This window comes from Mustela lutreola, chromosome 1 (genome assembly GCF_030435805.1).
Source record: "Mustela lutreola isolate mMusLut2 chromosome 1, mMusLut2.pri, whole genome shotgun sequence".
NCBI lineage: Eukaryota > Metazoa > Chordata > Mammalia > Carnivora > Mustelidae > Mustela > Mustela lutreola.
Genome location: NC_081290.1, coordinates 137,095,523 through 137,118,944, shown reverse-complemented (window position 1 = coordinate 137,118,944; position 23,422 = coordinate 137,095,523). Strand labels below are relative to the sequence as shown.

The window sequence follows — 23,422 nt, the reverse complement described above, 5'->3', positions numbered from 1 at the left end:
ACTATTCTGGCTCATTTTTTTTTTTTTTTTAAGATTTTATCTACTTATCAGAGAGAGAGAGGGCGAGAGCAAGCACAGGCAGACAGAATGGCAGGCAGAGGCAGAGGGAGAAGCAGGCTCCCCGCCGAGCAAGGAGCCCGATGCGGGACTCGATCCCAGGACGCCGGGATCATGACCTGAGCCGAAGGCAGCTGCTCAACCAACTGAGCCACCCAGGCGTCCCCTGGCTCTTTTTTTTTTTTATAGATTTTTTTTTAACCTATTTACCATCACAGTGAGATATCCAGTACATCAAATTCCATAATAACCTTTTAACCTGAACTTTTTGATACATGTAAGTGTGTTTTTCTTTTGCTTTTCTATTTTTTAAATTTTATTTTTTTTTCTTTTTATTTTTTAATATTCATATACAGTTCAATTTCAAGATAATCCCCTTTCCCCAATCCATGATACCCCTATAGGTAAACCAATTTTTAATCCCCCTCTATCTTAGTGTTTCTGTGTATTTGTGTTTGTCCTGGTAGTATATAAACCTTATACTTGGGGTTCTTTTTGATGAGGTTCTTTTTTGTTGTTGTTGTTTTGTATATATATATATATATATATATATATATATATATATATGTGTGTGTGTGTGTGTGTGTGTATTTTTTTTCTCTCTTGTCATCTACTTTTATCAGTCTTTTTGTTTGTTTTTATTTGTATACTTCACAAATCTTACCTTGGGGTCCATTTGGGCTGGACCTTCTCTTTTATTTTATGTTTCTTTTTTTTTTTTTTTTTCTGTCTCTCTCTCTCTCTCTCTCTCTCTCTCTTTTTTTCTTTTTTCTCTCTTTCTTTTTTCTTTCATTTGGGTGGGGACTCTTGATTGCTCAGAAGCATTCCAGGGTGCACCTTGCCTGCACCACGGTTGACACATTCAGCTACTTCCGTTCAGCCATCTCTCACCAAAATGACTAGGAGGAGGAATGCCCAAGAGAAGAAACATTCAGAGGCTGGGCCTTCTACAGCAGAGCTAATGGCTATCAACATAGATGACACGTCGGAAGGGGAATTCAGGCTAACAATTATCCAGGCAATAGCTAGGCTGGAGAAAGCCATGGATGACAAAATGGAATTGATTAGGGCAGAACTAAAAGCCACCAGGGATGATGTTCACAATGTTCTAAATGAGTTCCAATCTAATCTAAATTCTCTAAAAGCTAGGGCAACAGAGACAGAAGATAGAATTAGTGATCTGGAGGACAAACAGATAGAGAGAAAGGATCAGGAGGAAGCCTGGAACAAACAGCTTAAAAGCTATGAAAACAGAATTAGGGAAATAAATGATGCCATGAAACATTCCAACGTTAGAATTATTGGAATCCCTGAGGTGGAGGAGAAAGAAAGAAGTCTAGAACATATAGTGGAACAAATTCTCCATGAAAATTTTCCCAATCTCACGAATGGAACCAGTGTTCATGTACTAGAGGCAGAATGGTCTCCCCCCCCCCCAAGATTAGAATCTAAAAAAAAATCCAGGTACCTGATAGTAAAATTGAGAAATCATAATTGTAGACACAATCTCTTGAAAGCCGCTAGGACAAATAAGTTCCTTACGTACATAGGAAAGCCCATCAGAATTACATCAGACCTGTCCACAGAAACCTGGCAAGCCAGAAAGGGCTGGCAAGACATATTCAGGGCACTAAATGAGAAGAACATGCAGCCAAGAATCCTTTATACAGCAAGACTGTTATTCAAAATGGATGGAGAGATAAAGAGTTTCCAAGACTGTTGAGGCTTAAAAGAGTATGAGACCACCCAGCCGACACTGCAGGAAATATTAAGGGGGGTTATATAAAAGAGGAAAAATCCTAAGAATATCATTGAACTGAAATTTATGGAGACAATATTCAGAAAGACAGACTTCAAAGGTAACACAATGTCAATAAAAACATATCTCTCAATAATCACTCTCAATGTGAATGGCCTAAATGCTCCCATAAAACAACACAGGGTGCAGATTGGATAAAACGACAGAACTCATCCATATGCTGTCTAAAAGAGACCAATTTCGAACCTAAGGATACATCCAGACTGAAAGTGAAGGGATGGAGAAGCATCTTTCATGCCAATGGGCCTCAAAAGAAGGCCAGGGTAGCGATTCTCATATCAAATAAATTAGATTTTAAACTAAAGACTGTAGTCAGAGATACAGAAGGACAGTACATCATTCTTAAAGGGACTATCCACCAAGATTATCTAACAATTGTAAATATCTATGCCTCCAATATGGGAACAGACATTTCCATAAGAAAACTGTTAATCAAGATAAAGAGTCATTTTGATATGAATACATTAATAGTAAGAGATCTTAACACACCTCTCTCAGTAATAGATCATCCAAGTAGAAAATCAAGAAAGAAACAAAAGCATTGAATGACACATTGGACCAGATGGACCTCATAGATATATACAGAACATTCCACCCTAAAACAACAGAATAATCATTCTTCTCTAGTGCACATGGAACCTTCTCCAGAATAGACCACATACTGTGTCATAAATCAGGGTTCAACTGATACCAAAAGACTGAGATTATTCCCTGCATATTCTCAGATCACAATGCTTTGAAACTGGAGCTCAATCACAAGGGAAAGTTTGGAAGTAACTCAAACACCTGGAAGCTAAAGACCACCCCGCTTAAGAATTCTTGGATCAACCAGGAGATCAAAAAATAACTTAAACAATTCATGGAAACCAATGAGAATGAAGACACTTCAGCCCAAAACCTATGGGATACAGCACAGGTAGTCCTAAGGGGGAAATACATAGCCATCCAAGCCTCCCTCAAAAAATTGAATAATCCAGAATACACCAGATGTCTCTACACCTTAAAGAACTGGAGAATCAACAACAAATTAAGCCAACTCTACACACAAGACGGGAAATAATCAAGATTAGAGCAGAGATCAATGAGATAGAAACTAGAGATACAGTAGAACACATCAATGAAACTAGAAACTGTTTTTTTTTCTTTTGAAAGAATCAATAAAATCAATAAACCATTGACCACACTAATCCAAAAGAAAAGAGAGAAAGCTCAAATTAATAAAATTATGAATGAAAAGGGCAAGATCACAACTAACACCAAGGAAATAGAAACAATCATCAGAAATTATTATCAAGAGTTATATGCCAATAAGTTAAGCAACCTAGATGAAATGGATGCATTCCTGGAAAACTATAAACTCTCAAAATTGAACCAGGAAGAGATTGACAACCTGAATAGACCGAATCTAGTAATGAGATTGAAGCAGTGATGAAGAATCTCCCAAAAAACAAGAGCCCAGGACCTGATGGATTCCCTGGGGAATTCTACCAAACTTTCAAAGAAGAAATATCACCTATTCTCCTGAAGCTGTTTCAAAAAACTGAAGCAGAAGGAAAAGTTCCAGACTCTTTTTATGAAGCCAGCATTACACTGATCCCAAACAAGGCAAAGACCACACCAAAAAGGAGAGTGTCAGACCAATATCACTGATGAATATGGATGCTAAGATTCTCAACAAGATCCTAGCAAACAGGATCCAACAGCACATTAAAAAGATTGTCTGCCATGACCAGGTGGGATTCATCCCTGGGTTAAAAAGATGGTTCAACGTTCGCAAATCAATCAATGTGATAGAACAAATCAATAAGAGAAGATAGAAGAACCACATGGTCCTCTCAGTTGATGCAGAAAAAGCATTGGACAAAATCCAGCAGCTGTTCCTGATTAAAAAGCTTCAAAGTATACGGATAGAGGGAACATTCCTAATTTCATAAGATCTATCTTTGACAAACCCACAGCAAATATCATCCTCAATGGGAAAAAGCTCACAGCTTTCCCATTGAGATCAGGCACACGACAAAGATGTCCACTCTCACCACTCTTGTTCAACATAGTATTAGAAGTTCTAGCAACAGCAGACAACAAAGAGAAACAAAAGGTATCCAAATTGGCAATGAAGAAGTCAAACTCTCTCTCTTCGCAGATGACATGATACCTTATATGGAAAACCCAAAAGACTCCACCCCCAAACTACTAGAACTCACACAGCAATTCAGTAATGTGGCAGGATACAAAATCATTGCACAGAAATCAGTTGCTTTCTTATACATTAACAATGAAAATACAGAAAGGGAAATTAGAGAATCGATTCCATTTACTATAGCACCAAGAACCATAAGATACCTGGGAATAAACCTAACCAAAGAGGTAAAGGATCTGTACTCGAGAAACTACAGAACACTCATGAATGAAATTGAAGAAGACACAAAAAGATGGAAGACCATTCCATGCTCTTGGATCGGTAGAATAAACATTGTTAAAATGTTTATACTGCCTAGAGTAATCTATACTTTTAATGACATTCCAATCAAATTTCCAACAGCATTTTTCAAAGAGCTGGAGCAAATAATCCTAAAATTTGTATGGAATCAGAAGAGACCCTGAATTGCTAAGGAAATGTTGAAAAAGAAAAATAAAACTGGGGGCATCACGCTACCTGATTTCAAGCTTTACTACAAAGCTGTGATCACCAAGACAGCATGGTACTGGCATAAAAACAGACACATAGACCAGTGGAACAGAGTAGAGAGACCAGATATGGACCCTCAACTCTATGGTCAATTAATCTTCAACAAAGCAGGAAAAATATACAGTGGTAAAAAGACAGTCTCTTCAATAAATGGTGCTGGGAAAATTGGACAGCTATATGTAGAAGAATGAAACTTGACCATTCTCTTACACCATACACAAAGATAAACTCAAAATGGATAAAAGACCTCAACGTGAGACAGGCATCCCTCAGAATCGTAGAGGAGAACATAAGCAGTAACCTTTTCGATATCAGCCACAGCAACTTCTTTCAAGATATGTCTCCAAAGGCAAAGGAAACAAAAGCGAAAATGAACTTTTGGGACTTCATCACGATCAAAAGCTTCTGCACAGCCAAGGAAATAGTCAACAAAACAAAGAGGCAACCCACAGAATGGGAAAAGATATTTGCAAATGACAGTACAGACACAGGGTTAATATCCAGGATCTATAAAGAACTCCTCAAACTCAACACACACAAAACAGATAATCATGTCAAAAAATGGGCAGAAGACATAACAGACACTTTTCCAATGAAGACATACAAATGGCTATCAGACACATGAAAAAATGTTCATCATCACTAGCCATCAGGGAGATTCAAATTAAAACCACACCAAGATACCACCTTACACCAGTTAGAATGGCCAAAATTAACAAGACAGGAAACAACATGTGTTGGAGAGGATGTGGAGAAAGAGGAACCCTCTTCCACTGTTGGTGGGAATGCAAGTTGGTGCAGCCTCTTTGGAGAACAGTGTGGAGACTCCTTAAGAAATTAAAAATAGAGCTTCCCTATGACCCTGCAATTGTGCTACAGGGTATATACCCCGAAGATATAGATGTAGTGAAAGAAGGGCCATCTTTACCCCAATGTTTATATAGCAGCAATGACCACGGTCACCATACTGTGGAAAGAACCGAGATGCCCTTCAATGGACGAATGGATAAGGAAGATGTGGTCCATATATATTATGGAGTATTATGCCTCCATCAGAAAGGATGAATACCCAACTTTTTTATCAATATGGACGGGAATGGAAGAGATTATGCTGAGTGAAATAAGTAGAGAGACTCAATTATCATATGGTTTCACTTATTTGTGGAGCATAACAAATAACATGGAGGACATAGGGAGATGGAGAGGAGAAGGGAGTTGAGGGAAATTGGAAGGAGAGATGAACCATGAGAGACTACAGACTCTGAAAAACAATCTGAGGGTTTTGAAGGGGCAGGGGTTGGGAGATTGTGGGAACCAGGTGGTGGGTATTATGGAAGGCACATATAGCATGGAGCACTGGGTGTGGTACATAAACAATGAATTCTGTTACGATGAAAGGAAATTAATAAAAAAAATAAATATTCATTATTTTGTTCTTCAATCCTAGATTTATTTTCTTCTCAGTATTTTCTACATGTATGGAATAAAGTGCTGAGCATTTAATGTTTTATATATACTAATTCATATTATTAGTATATTTAAATGTATACAGAAAGGTAAGGGAAATAATTTATAGTGATCAATGACTTTTGTTTTCCAAAAAAAAAAAAAGGAAAATTAAGAAAACTAAGTTTAAACATGGAAACCATGTGCCATGTCTATAAAACATTGTTAGAACAAGCTAACTGCTTCTATTGTTAAATATTCAAACAATTCTTCCACCCTCTCAGTTATAAATAATGCAATATGTTATTGCTGTGACAGTGGGCAATTTTGCCTTGCTTCTAAACTGTTTCACTCACTAAATCACTTTTCTGCAACCAGTATTATATTGAAGAAATTTAACTTTTTTTTTTTCCAATATAATACACTTTAATACCATAATTAACTTTGGAAGGTGACTTGCTGAAGTTAAGTGAGCACGCTGTATTTTTGAGTGTTAGTGCTGTAATCTCTCTCTATACTCTAAATATCTGCCCCTTTTTCTCCAGGAGATTGCTTTAAGGATTATGTTATAACTCTCTTTCTTTAATCTTAATATAGATGTAGGCATACTTTCTTGGCTTGTTTAAGACTCTTGAGTTACATATGTTGGTAACTGCCATTCGATGAGTGTAGAATAAAGTTTTAACTAACTTGTAAATTTATATTTTGATGTATTTTTGCGATTACAACCTTTTTATTTTTGTGTTAGTGACTGTGACTTTCACAAAACTCAAGTGATATTTATAGGGTTTTTTTTTTTTGGTAATTGTACTAATTAATTATTTTTAACTCCTTAGGAAGATGAAAATTTGGCAAATCTATGTCTGTTTCATATATTTGTCTTTAAAATATTTATAATCAATAATCTAAATCTAAAAGATTTTGGTCGAATGGTCGGTGGCTGCCATACCCTTTTCAGCCATTACATGGGCAAATTATGTATTTTCCCACAATCTCTATAGATACACTCTATGATCGCTGATTGTTGTAATGTCCTTTAATTTCCCTCCACCATAAATGCTCTTTACCGAGGAAATTAGTCTTGTTATGTGAATTGGCGATGGATGAAATATGCTATTGCATCTGAAGCAAGCCAATTAAACAGAAGCAAACTGAAACTGGGAAGCAAAGAATTATAATATACAAACTGGGAGGGAAAAAAAGACTATCAATAGCTAGAATCAAGAAATTTGAAGATGAACAGCTTGCAAAAGAATGTAAGAGTAGGCTTTATATGAAAAGAGTGTGACATAGATGAATTGGAAGATCTTCTAGACAGCTATACTTCCAGTAAAAATAAAGTTGGAAGTATCTGTCATTGAGAACGAAGAATGTGAAAAGTAGCCCATTTCTCTCTGAAGTAGCTTTGGGTAATAAGGCTATTGTTATGGTATAATATTTATACCTCTGAAACTGCTCTTTATGCATCTGGGTTTTTGGATTACACTGTCTCTAAGCAGAGGTCAAGACAGCTCTGGTATAAGAAGTAAAAGTTAAGGGATTTCATGTAGGCAGTATTCTTGATACTTGGAAGCCCAAAATAAATTCTTTCTATAGAAAAGTATTGGTAATCCAAGGGCCTAAGGATTGCCCAGATTTTATTCTGCCAACTCTTCACTGACACATAAGTAAATAACTATTATAAATGGAAGTGACATGCTACTATAACACAAATAAACCAATAAACAAAATGAGAAAAGACAACAAGAGCAAGAATGAACAATGCCAACAACAATAACAGCAAACATATTTAAGTTTCAGATATCTAAAATACTAAAATCATTAGATAAATAATTAGATATATTAAAATATACAAATACTATATAAAATATTTTTAATGTGTGAAATGTTTAAAGACTTAAAGTGGTATTGAAATACACAACAAGACCAGTATAATTTCAAAAAATATTAAATTTGTAAAAGAACTACAATTTATTCAATTAAAATAAAACTTTTTAATTAAAATAAAATGGATAGATTAAATATCAGATTAGTTGAAGAGACCTACAATATATGTTTATGTGAATATAGATGTATATGTATAAAACAGAAAATATATTTAAGAAAAATAAGCTGCTATATATATAATTATGTTTATGTATATTGCAGAAAATTAGCTCACATATTTCAGAAAATACTTCAGAAAAAATTATCCAAAAAGGGAATTAAAGGACAGAAAGTAGAATTATAATATATAAAAAATTATTCTGAAATACAAAAGGACAAGCCAGAAATAATAAGATGGAGAAAAATAACAAAAGAAAAATTGAACATTTTTCAGAAATGTTGAAAGGCATGAATCCATAATACAGGAAGTACCATGTGTACTAAGTATGATAAATAAGAAGAAATTCAAATCTAGATACACTAGTAAAATGACAGATTATCAACATAAAATCAAACCGGACAAAAAGACTTTAAAATATTGTATAATTACACCAGCAAAAATTATCTCAATGGATTAATGGGATTTTAAAAATAGTGGGAAGATACACTTGAAATATTGAAATAAAATTTTTAAAAATTCAAAACAAGTACTTCAAGAGAAAGTATTGTCTAAATTTCCTACACAAAAATCCTTGAGAAGATTGTGCAAAACAAAACAGCCAAGGCTTCTGATCGTAAGATATGCAGAAATATGAGTGACCCATGGAGACTTACCTCCAAATAATATCCCATTTCTCATCTGCACTTATTTTTGGCTTCCAGAGAATTTACCAATAAGTATACCACGCCATCAACCATTCCAACTAAAATGATCAACAGATGCTGGGACCAAATCCATTCAGTTTGTGTCATGCAGCCTTTAATTAAGGCTAACAGCCAGGTAGCTCCAAGCAGAAGAATTGGACCAATTACCTGACCAAATCCCACAAACCATCAAGGTTTACCTTAGAAATCTGGGTGGCTTTTGCCTAAATTTTCATTCTCAGTCTTTGTCCTTGGCTTGAGGATTTAATCCATATAGAGCAGACAGCTTTAGTGATGGCACAGACTCCCACTTGGCCTGCAAGGAGGAACAACTACCCAAAAACTTCTGGTCAGTGAGTTGAGGGTGGTCTGAATGCCTTCTAGGAACAATGTGGTATCATTGATACTTCACTTAAGATCAGTGACAAATTTATATCAACTTTTTTTTTTTAAGATTTTTTATTTATTTATTTGACAGAGAGAGAGCACAAGCAGGGGGAGCAGCAGAGGGAGAGGGAGAAGCAGGTTACCCGCTGAGCAAGGAGCCGATGCGGGACTCAATCCCTGAGCTGAAAGCAGAGGCTTAACCATGTGAGCCACCCAGGCGCCCCTATATCAACTTTTCTAATCAGGTATCTTGTGTTACAGAGAGAAATTCTTGCAAGGTGTTCCTAAAAATTGAGTCCATTATGCCACTTGAAACTGAGTAAGTGTAGATTCATTGAGGAGCGATCTCGGTTTTCTGAGCTACCTGATTTACTGGTGGTGCTTCCTACACAGGTGAAGTTCTCTTAAACCATTGCTGAGTTGCAAATCACCATGTTTACTGTATGGAGGGCTATTCATGTCTGGATTCCATTCAAAAGAACAGTTTCAGCAGTGTACATGGTGTCCAGGAAACAAAATATTATTAAAAGTGCTGTGACCTGCAAGTAAGAATTACATTTTTCAAGGGACATAGATTGACAGTACATCAAATGTGACCTTCCAGCCTACCGGAAGATGCTTGATTTTCCAACTGAATTAGCATAACCAATTCTACTCCCTTTTTTTTGGAGTGATGCTTGAAAGCAGTCTGTTCAACCTGTCCTATTTATCGAAGCTACCAACTGGTGGGATTGAGCTATCTCATTGAATGACTGAAAATGAAAGTGGAAAAGACTTTGGGAGGTACTGGCAGGTGCTTTGTGTGGAACGTTCAGGAGCTGGTGCCACCCCTTTCTCTTTCTGATAGACTTCTCAGTTAGGTTAAACAGAATAGAGAAAGAAATGTCTAGGGAAAGGAAAATCCAGTAGTTATACTTAACGCACTTGCAACACTTTGGGAACACCATGCAAGGGTACATTCCTTGAGGAGGAAAGAAATATGGATGGCTCTGAAAGACAAAAGATCATGAATTAATGTCTCTCCTTTGGCCATTTCTCTCAGAGTTTAAAGTGTTCCCTCCCTTTGCTTTCCCTCCATAAATTACACAAAATTACATTACAAAATTACCATTACAAAAGGTAAAATTCCCCGTTTGTTCCTCTCAATGTCTAAACTCTCTACATAAATATTATACCTATAGGAGTCCAGTCCAGCAGGGACAAGGGAAGTAAAAGTTAGAGAGACTCCCAACTTTGAGCTGCATGAACTAAGGAGACGTGGTGAGCAATGTGATCCAGGACCCTGTTAATCCAACAAGACAACCCAGATGGCTGAGTCAGAAGTAAGCTTAAATTCCCAAGGTCCCCTTTAGACAGGCTGTCACCTTCAGGGTACAGCAACCAGGCCAGCGTGAGGTAGCTGTTAGAAGAAGGAATGAAAAAGCCTGAGTATTGTTTTTTTTTTTTTTTTTTTTTTTAAGATTTTATTTATTTATTTGACAGAGAAATCACAAGTAGGCAGAGAGAGGCAGGGAGAGGCAGGGAGAGGAAAGGAAGCAGTCTCCCTGCCTAGTAGAGAGCCCGATGCGAGGCTTGATCCGAGGACTCAAGGATCATGACCTGAGCTGAAGGCAGAGGCTTTAACCCACTGAGCCACCCTCGTACCCCAAAGCCTGAGTATTTAAGATAGGTAAGTATAACCTTTTTTCATCCTATTCATTACTAGGAAATAGCTGAGAGGATAAGTTCCTTTTCTGGAGACAGCAAAATTCGGGGACAAAACTGCTTTGCTAAAATGAGGGATGCAGAGTCAGAAAAATTTTTGAGATTTTTTTTTTTAAGAGACCATACAAATGCTCACAATATCAGGTGCCTGTGGACAATAGAGGGGCATGGAAGGTGTGTTAGATGCCTCACTTGCCAGCCTGCTTAGTAACTTTATGATAAAACCTGCACTGTTGTCAGGCTACAGATTGTCCAAAAAGTCAAACATATGACGCATGTTGGTTTCACAGGACAAAAATGTCATCACCAGAATCAACAGATAGAACTGGAATAGGAAGAGCACGATCTGAAAAAAGTATCAACAGAGACTTGTAGCTGAAAGGGTCCTTTAAGATAGTGGGGCCCTGAAGGTCAGGAGTATAACATAGCTTGTTGGATAGCTTCTAAATAAGTCTGTTGGTACTAGAAGAGCCTAGTTAGGTGCTTGGACTGCTTTTTGGTGGTGATGACTCAAGAGATAACAGTTTTCCTTCACTATTGGTGAGACTGAGTGTTGCAAATCCACCCAAATGGTCATTAAAAAAAAAAAAAGTTTACTTAGCAAATAGGCTTCTGAATTTTTTCAGGAGTTCATTTAGCCATCCTTGCTAAAGGAAGTATAACAATATTGCAGTCTGATTCATTGAGACTGAAGTTTCTGACTTTCCAACAACGGGACATCATCTGTGTAGAGAATGTTAGAGTTTACTATAGTACATCAATACCTATTACACATTCAGCTGTAGAAGCAACAGCAATGTGCACTGAGTTGGTTAAAAAATCCCCACAAGAAATGTCATGTTGGCTTACCTTCAATATTGCAATTGTGCCCAAGCCCCATCAGTTGAACCCAGGGTCACCTTCCCCAACAGAACCAGGCATGATGGATGGTGCTTGCATCCAACATAGTCACAGATTTTTTAACCTACCCCAAAGTTCTTCAGTACAATTTGGATGAGTGTATATGGCTTCTGTCTCATTTGGAAATAGATAAATCTTGACTTTAATATCAATATAACACTAGATTTTTCCACCTGCTGGAGGCTGGTAAACAATAACCAAAGCATTATTTGAACAGTTTCAGCCAATCCTACTTATTGCAGCTCAGGCTCAGAATTTTCAGTAGCAGATAGAATAGTAGGGTGACCCTTTTTCCACTTTTGGCTCATGACTCACGTGAGGGTATTCTGAATATTCACTCCTGGATCAAGGACAGTCTTCTCATATCTTCTGATCAGGTCCACGGTGCTTTTTATCCTTTTACTTCTAGAAAGCCATATCTCCAGAAGCATCCTATCCTCATTGACAAAAGAACTGTGAAAAGTCTAAGATTTTTACCCTACTTACAAATACATGCTACAGTTTATGAATACTGGCAGAAGACCTAAGACTCCCGGGTCAGAGACAAAGCAACTTATTACTTATATTACTTATTACTTACATATTACTTATGTTTATATTTGCAACAATTCTCCTTTCCCTACAAGTCTCAAAGGACTATGCAGAGTAGCCTAGTTGGATGTTCTACACACATTGGGTTTGTATCACAGCTAAGGAAATCTGGATATTTCATAATGGGCTGCAAACAAGCCTGCTCAAACTTTGCCCTATTGGGAGACATCATTTTTATTTTACTGGGAAGCAAACAGACCTACCCTTTCTTCCCAATAGGAGGCAGAATTATCTCTACCTTGCAAAGATATTACCATATAAACAAAATCAAAGATACAATACCAAACAAAAGGCTATCAAATGCCTCTGCTCCTGAGATATACAGAAACAAAGGAGATCTACAGGGACTGTCTTGTCTTCCAATACTACAAAATAGTAGGGTAGCTCTACAGTGTCCAAAAAAAACCCCTAGATTTCCCAATGAAAGCCATAAAAGATGAAGAAGATTACTACAGAACAGTTATCATGTTAATTCACCTAGAAAATCTAATAGAATAAATCTCATCTTATACGTATATAATAAAATAATTTCAAGATCTGTAAAGTAATTTCTATAGGGAGACATTATTGAATCTCAGCCACACATCGTAAGATTCCAACACTCTTCTCTTAGTTATTAATGGAGGGGAAAAAAAAAAAAAGTTGGGTTCCTTTCTTCCTCTTCCTGGCCCAAATTTAGTGGATTCACTGCAGAGTGGTGAATAGAGAAGGGTTGAACTTTGTAATATAGCATGGACATGTGGGGTATTTAGTGGGGAATGTTCCTGGAATTTCTATGCTTAAGAGATTGCCAGCAAGCTATGGGATTGTTCTCTTAGATAATTAAGAAAATAAAATGATCATATAAGTAAATCCATGTTTCTCATTATTGGAGAAAGTACTTACAAATACAGAAAATGGGAGGCTGGAAAGAATTCTGAGATGTTGGATTGGAATTGGAGGTATCAGTATGAACTCATATTGAGTTATGTTTGTTTTATTTTGGTTTGTTTTTTAGTTTTAAAAATGTATATATTTTATATATTTTAATATGTATTAAAATATATAGAGAGAGACACAGACTTTGGATTAGTTATAGATATATTTGTATTCATGTGTATCTTAGAAGGATACTTGTTTATTTAGAATATTTAAGAAATTATTAACTTCTGAAAGGTTAACTAGGTTTTTTCCACTATCTTTGTCTCACCTTACTCTTGTTGTTTTTCCTTTTTATCTTCACCTTTCCTATATAAACTCACCCCTCATAATGAAACTCATCCCTCATAATGTTTTGATCACCCCAGTTAGCCGGTCCTTCCTCTTTTCCATAGTCAACATTGCCAGGATTCTTCCTTTTCAAAGGTGCAGATGAGCTGTGGTCTTAGATGCACACGTATTCCTGTAGTGGGTCAATAGAGGGCGCTCCAGAGGTACTGTCTTCCCAAGTTTACTCCCTCAGGTTTGCTCAAGAGGAAAAGTTTACATAGTGGAAAAACGAAGTCTTATGTGATTATACCTTTTTGTTAAAACTACGTGCACCGCTGTTTCCCTATCTTTCGATTCCAATATATTTCAAAGTTTATCACTGATATTAGTGCATAAAGCTGTTCAGGAAGGATAGACCATTAAGTGTGTATCTTAGCTATAAGAATAGTACATAATTTTAAATAGGTTCTCAGTATTTCTTAAGCATAATAAACAAGAAATTTCCTCAAACTTATGTTCATTGAAATAGTTAATATGAAAATTTAAGTGTGTAAACCCCATAGATATTTAAATGTATGCCCAAGCTACATCACCTTAATATTTTTATGTTTATATGATTGTTAAAGTCATTGAAAACTTTGAGATCTTCAGAGCCTTTTCTCTTGTTAGCTAAATTTAACTTTCTATTCTGAATCTTTCATGCCCTTGTGTGATCTTTTGAAATAAATCCCTTGTTACTTGTTACCATTCTTTTATTTTTTATTTATTTAATTTTTTAAAATTTTAGAGAGAAAGAGCATGCTCCAGTGGGAGGGACGAAGGGAGAGAATTTTCTAGCAGACTCCCTGCTGAGCACAGAGCCCCACACTGGGTTCAATTCCATGACCCATGAGATCATGACCTGAGCTGAAACCAAGAGTCAGAAGAAGCTCAAATGACTAAGCCACCTGGGTGCCCCTTATGGCCATTCTTTAAAAAAAAATAAAAAATAAAAATTACTCCCATTTATATCTGTAAAAATAATTTCTTCTTATATATAAACCTAATTTTTTGGAGTACTTGGTATCATGACCTTCTATTTTCACCCATTTCTTAATTACTTTTAACCACTCTGCACCTTTCTTGGAAAGTTTGAGTGGTTATCTGTCAATGCCCATATTTTATACTAACATAAACAATGAAAATAAAAATCAAAGTAAGTTAAAATGATTTCATTGACGTTATGTATATATTATATACGTCATCCAACTGTGTTTTGTAGGTTTTATTTTAATTGAAACTATTACTTATAATTGAAAGCATGTTTTGTCTGGAATAATTTAAACAAGAATTTTGGTTTGATGACAAAATTTGTCATCAACTTACGAGAAGGAGGATAATTATAAAATAGACACCCTATATTTTTGATTCTTAAAATTTCTAAATCTATTACCAGCTTTTGTAGTCTAAGATACCTGTTTACAACATCCTGACAAGGAGGAAAATGCATATATGAACACTGCATTGTGAACAGAGATCACAAAATCGAGACGCTTGATAGCACGTGACCTTATAACTCAAGTAAATCAGTTAGTTATATAAACAACAGCAAGGTTTCTTTATATGCATATATTCACAATCTCAGTTTAGGTGAGGGAATATACAATCCTGACATCCTAGGACTACATTGAATTAAACTGTATTTAGGGCAGAATGTAATACAGCCATCCCATGTGCATACTCAGATACTCTTCAAAGAGAAACCATTTGAAACAGTAGTGCATTAGCTCTGAGTCCATAATCCATGTGTCAGGGTCAGGTTGCTTTCTCCTTGGTATGTTCTCATGTTGCACTGTAAGATATTGTAAGGTCTGTGCCAAATGAGAAATTTCTTTTTGATATATTGAGATGCATTCAATTTGGAAAGAAAAATAAAATATATGTAATAATAACTCCTGTTTGGAAAATCAGATATATTGATTCAAAAATAATGTACATTTGTTGTTTCATTTTTTCCTGGCTGTTCTTAGTCAGATAGTCTAGTTGCCAACTGATACAAAATTCTAACTGGTTCATGACTACATGACAGGGATTATAAATGTATTAACCTGGGTTAAAGGGTCCTTACTGTCCTTATGTCTTCTCATCCCAGTTTAAATTCAACTAATCCTTTTAATACCCAATTTCTAGATGTCTGATAGAAACATTTTAAGGTGTAAGAGGAATTCGACTTGCATATCATCTAGCCATAAATGTTGCTTGAATTAAAGACTTTAACATTCTCAGGACTTTTTTGGTTCTTTTCTCATTTTGATTTTGCTTAATAGCATCTATGCTCACATCTCTACTATTGTCTCTGTAAAGGATTTGCCTCTCTCTCCTCAGAGAGACTGGACTCTGAGGAACTAACTGAGGGTTTTGTGGGGGAGGGGGTGGAAGGTTGGGTGAGCCTGGTGGTGGGTATTGTGGAGGGCACATATTGCATGGAGCACTGGGTGTGCTGCATAAAAAATGAATTCTGGAACACTGAAAAGAAATTTTAAAAATAAATTTAAAAAAATTAGGAAGATGAGTTTACCTGCCTCATGTCACAGGTTGACCCTGTGTTAAGAGGTATGCTATAACATTGGTATGTAAAATTTAGTTTCCCAAAATAAAATTTCTGGTAAGAAAAGGAGACATTTGTCCAAAATAAATGGGGTTTATTTCTTAATGAAAATCAGAGTGACAGAGAAAACAATGGGGTAGTGTCCACTTTAGGGCATAGGGTTGCCAAAAGTTTTTGCTGTGCTTAACTCCCTGCTTGTTATTTATGCTACAATAATAACATGTGCACGTAATTGGTAAATCCCAATGAATGAATGGATTAAAGTCTAAATCAAGTCTTTTTTTCCTCCTTTGGTTGTCTTTGCATGGGAAACACCAAAGTGGGGACCAGAAAAACTCAAGAGAAGACATATACTTTCAAAAGAGTTAGTTAGAGCAGACTATGAGGAATTCTATTCATGAGAGCTCAGATCATGTCTCAGATATTGATAAAGATATATAATGTAATATTTTAGTCTAAGGAGATTAAAACAAACACTAAAAAAGTGATTCATGATATTCTAAATTTTCAATTTATTTTTTTCATTTGAATCAAAATTTTTATCATTACAAAAAGAAGCAGAACATTGTTGCAATTTTTAGCTACTGCTAATTATATACTTGTTCTTCATGAGAAGCACTATAAAATAGTGCTCAAATTCCATGTTAGCCATATATTTTTGATCAGTTGCATAAAATATTTTTAGCTTTATTTGAAAGACTTTACTTATTTATTTGTTTCTTTATTTAAGATTTTATTTATTCATTTGAGAGAGAAAAAGAGAGCACAAGCAGGGGGAGAGGTAGAAGGAGAGGAAGAAGCAGATTCTCCTCTGAGCAGGGAGACCAATGCGGGGCTCAATACCAGGACCCTGAGATCATGACCTGAGCAGAAGGCAGATGCTTAACCATCTGAGCTACCCAGGAACCCCTGAAAGACTTATTAAAAAAAAAAATAAATAAAATATATATATATATGTATGTATCTGTCTTACCTCAGTGATCAAAATATAATGCATCAAACTGCGTAACACAGTGTTTGACACAGAGGGATACATCAGTAAAAGTCATCATTTACATGCTGTGTATTTTGTTTTAGCTGATTTGTCTTTGTCTGTTTCTGTTTTCTTTTCTTTTTTTTTTCTGGATAATTTCAGAACTTGTAACTGGTAGTTTATGCATTGTTTTTTTCTTTTTTCCCTTGTTTTTTTTTGTTTGTTTGTTTTTGTTTTTGTTTTTTTAAATCTTACTGCGAGTTACTTTAACCAATGACCAAGAAAAAATTCCTAAGGAAATATGGAAGGGATTCTGAGAGTTTAGTTAATTATTCATTGTCCAGAGCTAAATCAGGACAATACTGATATTTGAAGTCAGATAATGCTTTATTTTGGGGGCCTTACTTGTGTCTTGAAGTATGTTTAGCATCATTTCTGGCCTCCAGTAAGTGCTAGCTACAATCCCTCCTTCACCACTCTAACAACCAAAAAGGTTTCCAAGTGTCCCCGAGGGGCAAAATGACTTCATCGGAGAACCTCTGATCAAAGCCATTCAACAAGGCCATGGTGATTGCATTATCTTAAAAATTTACAATAATAGCCTGTCCCAGTGTCTATTACCCTGATGGTTGGGGTCTTTGGTATGGGCAGACCAGATCTCTCCTATAGTAAGATCATATTTTCTTCTTTGATCCTGTGATTAAACAAATGACTTTAACTTGCTTTCCCTGACAAGTGTCAACTTTGACCATTAAAAAATCATTTTGCAGGCTTGCTTTTCATAGTAACTCCTACCTTAAATATTCTCAATACTCAGGGTCTTAGATAATCAGGAATGCATTAATCATGTCTTTCTCTACAGAATTTCCATTTTTTGGTAATTATAAACTAATGAGCATGCCCTTTATGTGATATTTTAGTTCACTTATACCTTTATAAATATTTCAGCTTTGTGATAATTAAGTAAATTGAATGTCATTAATTAGAAATCCAATCATTGGGTGTAGCTAAAAAAATATTTTAAAATAGTACTCTTAGTGTTCTAATATTCTTTGGATAAAATTCTTCATGATGCTGTTTTTTGAAAATCAATCCATAAGTAAAAAAAAAAAAAAAAAAAAAAAAAAACTAACTGGTTTTCTGATTACAGGAAATAGATTCTTAAAACTATCAACAATGGGGTAGATTTGCTTTCCTTCTGATTCTGTTGGTCTTGATAGAAATGTATACAGGAAAAAAAGTGTTTGATAGAACCATTCTGAAAAAGAAATTGTTTTATCTATAAAGTAATTCTTTTTCAAAGCTGTAATGTCATCACATGCTAATTTTAGACAGCTTAGAAATTTTTGTTTTTTATGTCAAAGAAAGTTATCTAAGAGTTGAAACTTTTTAAACTCACAGCTCATGTATTTTTGTTGTTCGCTCAGTTACTTTCAGGCTTTCATTTTCTTTGAATTAAAAAAAATCACTTTTAAAATAAACCACATTTAGAACATAAATGAGTATGCCACAACACATTTTTGAAGACAGCTAACATATTTTCAAATTTTAAATTTTAATATTAGCTATAATTAATATTGACTTTTGACTTTGTTCACATACCATTTACAATTGCTCTTGAACTTTTCTTAAATTATGTCATGAGTCAGAATTTCATATAACCAGATACAGGGTTCTAAAATAGTAAGTTAAAAGAAATTAGAGTAAAAAATATTACATTTAAGTTCTCAAAGTTTTATATAACTTATCTGGCTTTCATTAAAGTGCTTTTAATTTCTTTTCTATTTTTATTTTTGATTTAGCCATTGGGCATTTTAATTACATTCAAAATTCACTGTGATTTTACATGTCAAAATCATTTCCTTAATGTTTCCTTACTGAAACATTGAATAATAATAAAAAAATTATTTTTTGAAAGGGTTTATTCCTCCAAAAAGGCCATCAAGCCATTACATATATAATCCAAATATAATAATTTTAACTCATTTGTTGAAAGGCTAGTTATGAATTTTGCCTGTCCATTAGAGAGTTATTTGACAAAGAAAAAATGTTTTACAGATAGGAGTAATGTGATTAGTCAAGGGGTGTACTCACTGTTTTTTGGTATCAGCTGAAGCTGAATTAAATTAGTCACTGGTGCATTTGTCGATTGGAGCCAGAAAGTCTGCCCTATTTAATTTGAAAATAATTTGCACTGAGTAAATTTATGGACGTAGCCATTAAAGAAATCACATTACTTCAGAATTAGCAAGATCTATTTCTTTTAGAGTAGGAAGGCAATTATTGCCTCTTAAAAGATGGAGTAGGTTTACAATTTTTTAAATCATGTTAAATTGAACAGTTCTGAAATATTAACGAGTTAAGGATACTCAGGTTTAAAATGCTACAAAGAGTCATGTTTACAAACAAAACCAAAACAAAATTTAGCTAAACTAAAGAAAACAAAACAAAACTTCATGTGCCATAATAATTTTGACGAATTTAATTCAGATTTTGTTAACATCTGAGAGCCCAGTTCATGGTACCTACCACTCTAGGAAGACCACCTGTTTAATTCGTAAAGCTCTGTAGATTCAGTGTTATTATTCCAATGATCTATATGAGAAAATCAAGCCTGAGAGCATTTAAGAAACCAACTCTAAATGTTGCATTTAGGGATTAGTACTCATAGAATTGAAATCAGATGTAATGTTCTTCCTTCCATACTATTTTTCCATTTGTCTATCATAGCATGTGTAATAGAATTACCAGTGTGCTATTGCCCCTTTCTTGACTTTGTATTGATATAACTAAATGTATCTAAATGGTTTTTTTTCTCTTTATATACAGTGCAAACTAGAGCATCAGGCATGTGTCTTAGGAAAACAGATCTCAGTCAAATGTGAAGGACGTTGCCCGTGTCCTTCATTTAAGTCCACAAGTACAAGCAGAAATGTTAAGAGAGGTAAGTGATGAAAATTTATTTATAGTTTTGCATTTGTTTTCCCTATTAAGATGTTTTGCAATAAATGTTGTCATTAAATACAAAATAAAGTTTACTACTTAACAGTAATACCAAATAGTAAGTACATTGTAAATGAACTTTCTTTTTAGTCACAAGTATTATAGCAAGTAATATTTTTTTAATTTCTGTTTATCTTGATAGTAACAGTTGGATGTTTCTTTCCTACATGTTCATCATATATAGGAAATCTAAAGCTATACCTTCTATAAATTATTGTTTCTAAAATGTGTTTGATATTCCTTTTTTTTTAAATTTTGGAGCAAGTCAGTGGTAAAGTAGTAAGTGATAAAGTAGTTGGATCAGATGTGAAACTAGTCAATTAGTACAATCCTTTTAAAATAAAAATGTCTACCTCATATATTGTGTGTGTGTTGAAATTCATACTGAAATGATTTCATAAATTAAACTTTCTTTTGACTAGGCCTGGAGTCTTTAGATTTTTTTTATTGGTTTGATGTCTAATAATAAAATAATAAAATACATTTAACTCCCTATGTGTCATTGTATACAATTTGTCTTTCATAGATCATTTATTGTAACTTATACAGTATTATTTACATGTTTGAATACTGTTTATGCCTTTAAAAATATCTCCATAGCAGTTTCACTTCTTCATAGCTATAGATAAGGAAGGAAATACATGGAATAGATGTTCCTTTAAGTCAAAGACTATTTTATAGAGCATCATCATCATCTATCATATATTTTGCAATCATATGAATCTTGTAATTTAGTAGTTATTACTGTGGGTCCTTAATGCAGAGAAGTGAATTTTTTGTTGCCCTTTTTATGGAAAATACAAATAATTGATTAGCAGATAGGAAAAATCTTAGTTAATATGAAGTTCATTTGATATAAACTACATATTTTGTTAAGCAAGCACGGTATACTTGATATTCCATGTTACAGTACCACGACAAATGTTTTATTACAGATAAAGGGTATTTTTTAAGGTTTTTGTTTAAATTCCAGTTAGTTAATGTACAATGTAATATTAGTTTTAAGTGTACAATATAATGATTATAAAACCCTTGAACTTTAATCATACCATTTATATTGGTCTTTACTTATTAGGTAATATTTAAGATTTAAAAAATGGAAACCGATGTTATCATATCGCCTTTAATAAGGCAACTAAGTCAACTTTAATACTGAAAAGCAAATTGACTTGGAAATTCATGGTGAGCTAGTGCTTAAACTTTAGGCAATGTGCACAAAGGCAGCATGTGGTGAAAGAAAAGGTCTAAGTTGCCTTCCAAGAACCCTGTTTTTTAAGCCTTACCTTTGTTCCCTATACCACCTTATGTCCAGCTTCAGAGCTTGCATCCTACTGGATTCCCCACCCTCCATATCCCCTATCCACTCTTTCTAGCATAGTCCAAATTAGGATATTCAGCATGACCTTGGATATATTAATCAGCCCCCATAGAATTAAGAGCTAATTATAGTTTTCCTTCAACTGAACTACTTTAACATCTCTGTCTTCCTTATATCCACTCCCTTTTTTATATAATTGAATACATTTTCCTCTGAAAATCACTTCAGGTACAAAGTAAATCTTACCTTGGTATTCAATATCCATGTCTCATTCTTTTCACTGGAGACTATTAAGAACATTTGAAAAGGAGTATCATAATTAGCATATTTCTCTGATACATCACTCTCTTCAACAAGGTTTCCCTAAAAGAAGACTCCTACTTTTGGGGCACCTGAGTGGCTCAGTGGGTTAAACCTCTGCCTTCAGCTCAGGTCATGATCTCAGGGTCCTGGGATTGAGCCCTGTGTGGGTCTCTCTGCTCAGCAGGGAGCCTGCTTTCCCCCTCTCTCTGTCTACCTCTCTGCCAAATAAATAAATAAATAAATAAATAAATAAATAAATAAATAAAAGAAGGCTCCTACTTTTGAACTTATGTTTGAATGAGAATATATGTTTGATATCGATCAATATATCCTGTCCTCCCACAAACTGCCAAAGGAACTTCATATGCTTCAAATATGAAAAGTAACATATTTGAGAAGAGGATTCTTGTGAGTAAACAATGATTGTTTCATGTTGTTCAGATTCTCTGGGCGATGTTTATATTAATATGTCCAGAAGGAAACTTTTCTTAAAGTCATATTGTCAGGGGATAAAGATCACTTGTGTTCAATTGTGTGTGGAAAGAGAGGCAAAAGAAGAATTTAAAATAATCCTGTTCTGATGGATTGTCAGGGCAAAGCGAGGACAGGATTTTGCTAGCTGCTGTGGAAGAGCAATACAGAAAATTGTGAATTCCATTTCTACACAGTGTCAAAGGCCAAGAGACATGGGAAATGTAAAACTTAGTTCAGTATCATTTCTAATCTTTCAACTGCCATTTACATTAGAAGCATGCCTTCAGTAGACTGACTTTGGCAGTGCAGGAAATTCTGTTTAATAACATCTCTGTTTTAAGAAAGTGAGGAAGAAACTACCAATAATGAAATAGTTTTAAAATCTTTCTGGTTTCCTGCATTTGAGATCAAATTGACACCATATTATGTTTTCACTATATTAAAGCAGAATAAATTCTTCAAAACTACCTGTAATCTATAAAAACTAATAAAAATACATTTCCTTTATAAAGTAGAAAAAAATTTTCCTAATGTATTCAATAATGAATATGCACAAATTGGTCCAAGTATATACAGTCAACTAACAAAAATTTTTAAAATAGCCTATATTTTTAGAATTCCAGATTCTGAACTTACTTAGGTAAATAAGCACACCCCTTCTTCAATTGGTAACTTAATGATACACTTTTCTATTTTTCAAACCCATAAAATCAAGATTAAAAAGGCCACATGCTTCTATGTTCCTATAGTGTATTACTTTCTGCCCCTCAGTCACCATTTTTTGAAGTTTATCATTTAGTACACACAGAGAATGATTATTTAGAAGGTTAATCAATTTCATTCAAAGACTATTGACATTTCAGATGATTTTTTAAGCTAATATATTTTATATACTCAGGTTAATAAGAGATTCAAGTTGTAACCATGGTCTATGAAAAGAACATTTTCCATAGAACTTGCATATATTATACAATGCAATCCTACATTTTAGGAGGGACTTGCAGGACCAAAGATTAAGAGCAATGGAAAGGACCTTAGAAAGTGTTTATTTTGTAGCTATTAAATCTAGTTTCAAAGGAATATACCCTGACATATTTTAGATGATCTACACAGGAGTGGTCTATAAGCACAGTAAACTGTAGACCTATGATATGCCATAAGTGTTCCATTAGGTCATTCACTTGTCTGGCTAGATTCAGAAGACCCTTTAAATGACATTTCCTTTTAGTTTCAAATTGGAGTATTCTAATCCC

General features: G+C 34.6%; 1 protein-coding gene across 2 annotated transcripts in view; it reads left to right on the top strand.

Moving 5' to 3' along the window:
• The window catches only part of SPOCK3 (SPARC (osteonectin), cwcv and kazal like domains proteoglycan 3), a 489,739-nt gene that overhangs the window by 306,047 nt on the left and 160,270 nt on the right, over nt 1-23,422 (top strand). For both annotated transcript variants that reach the window (XM_059174767.1, XM_059174763.1), the window contains exon 6: nt 19,901-20,015. In XM_059174767.1, coding sequence (XP_059030750.1) covers nt 19,901-20,015 — 115 coding nt within the window. The remainder of the gene's footprint in view (nt 1-19,900; nt 20,016-23,422) is intronic.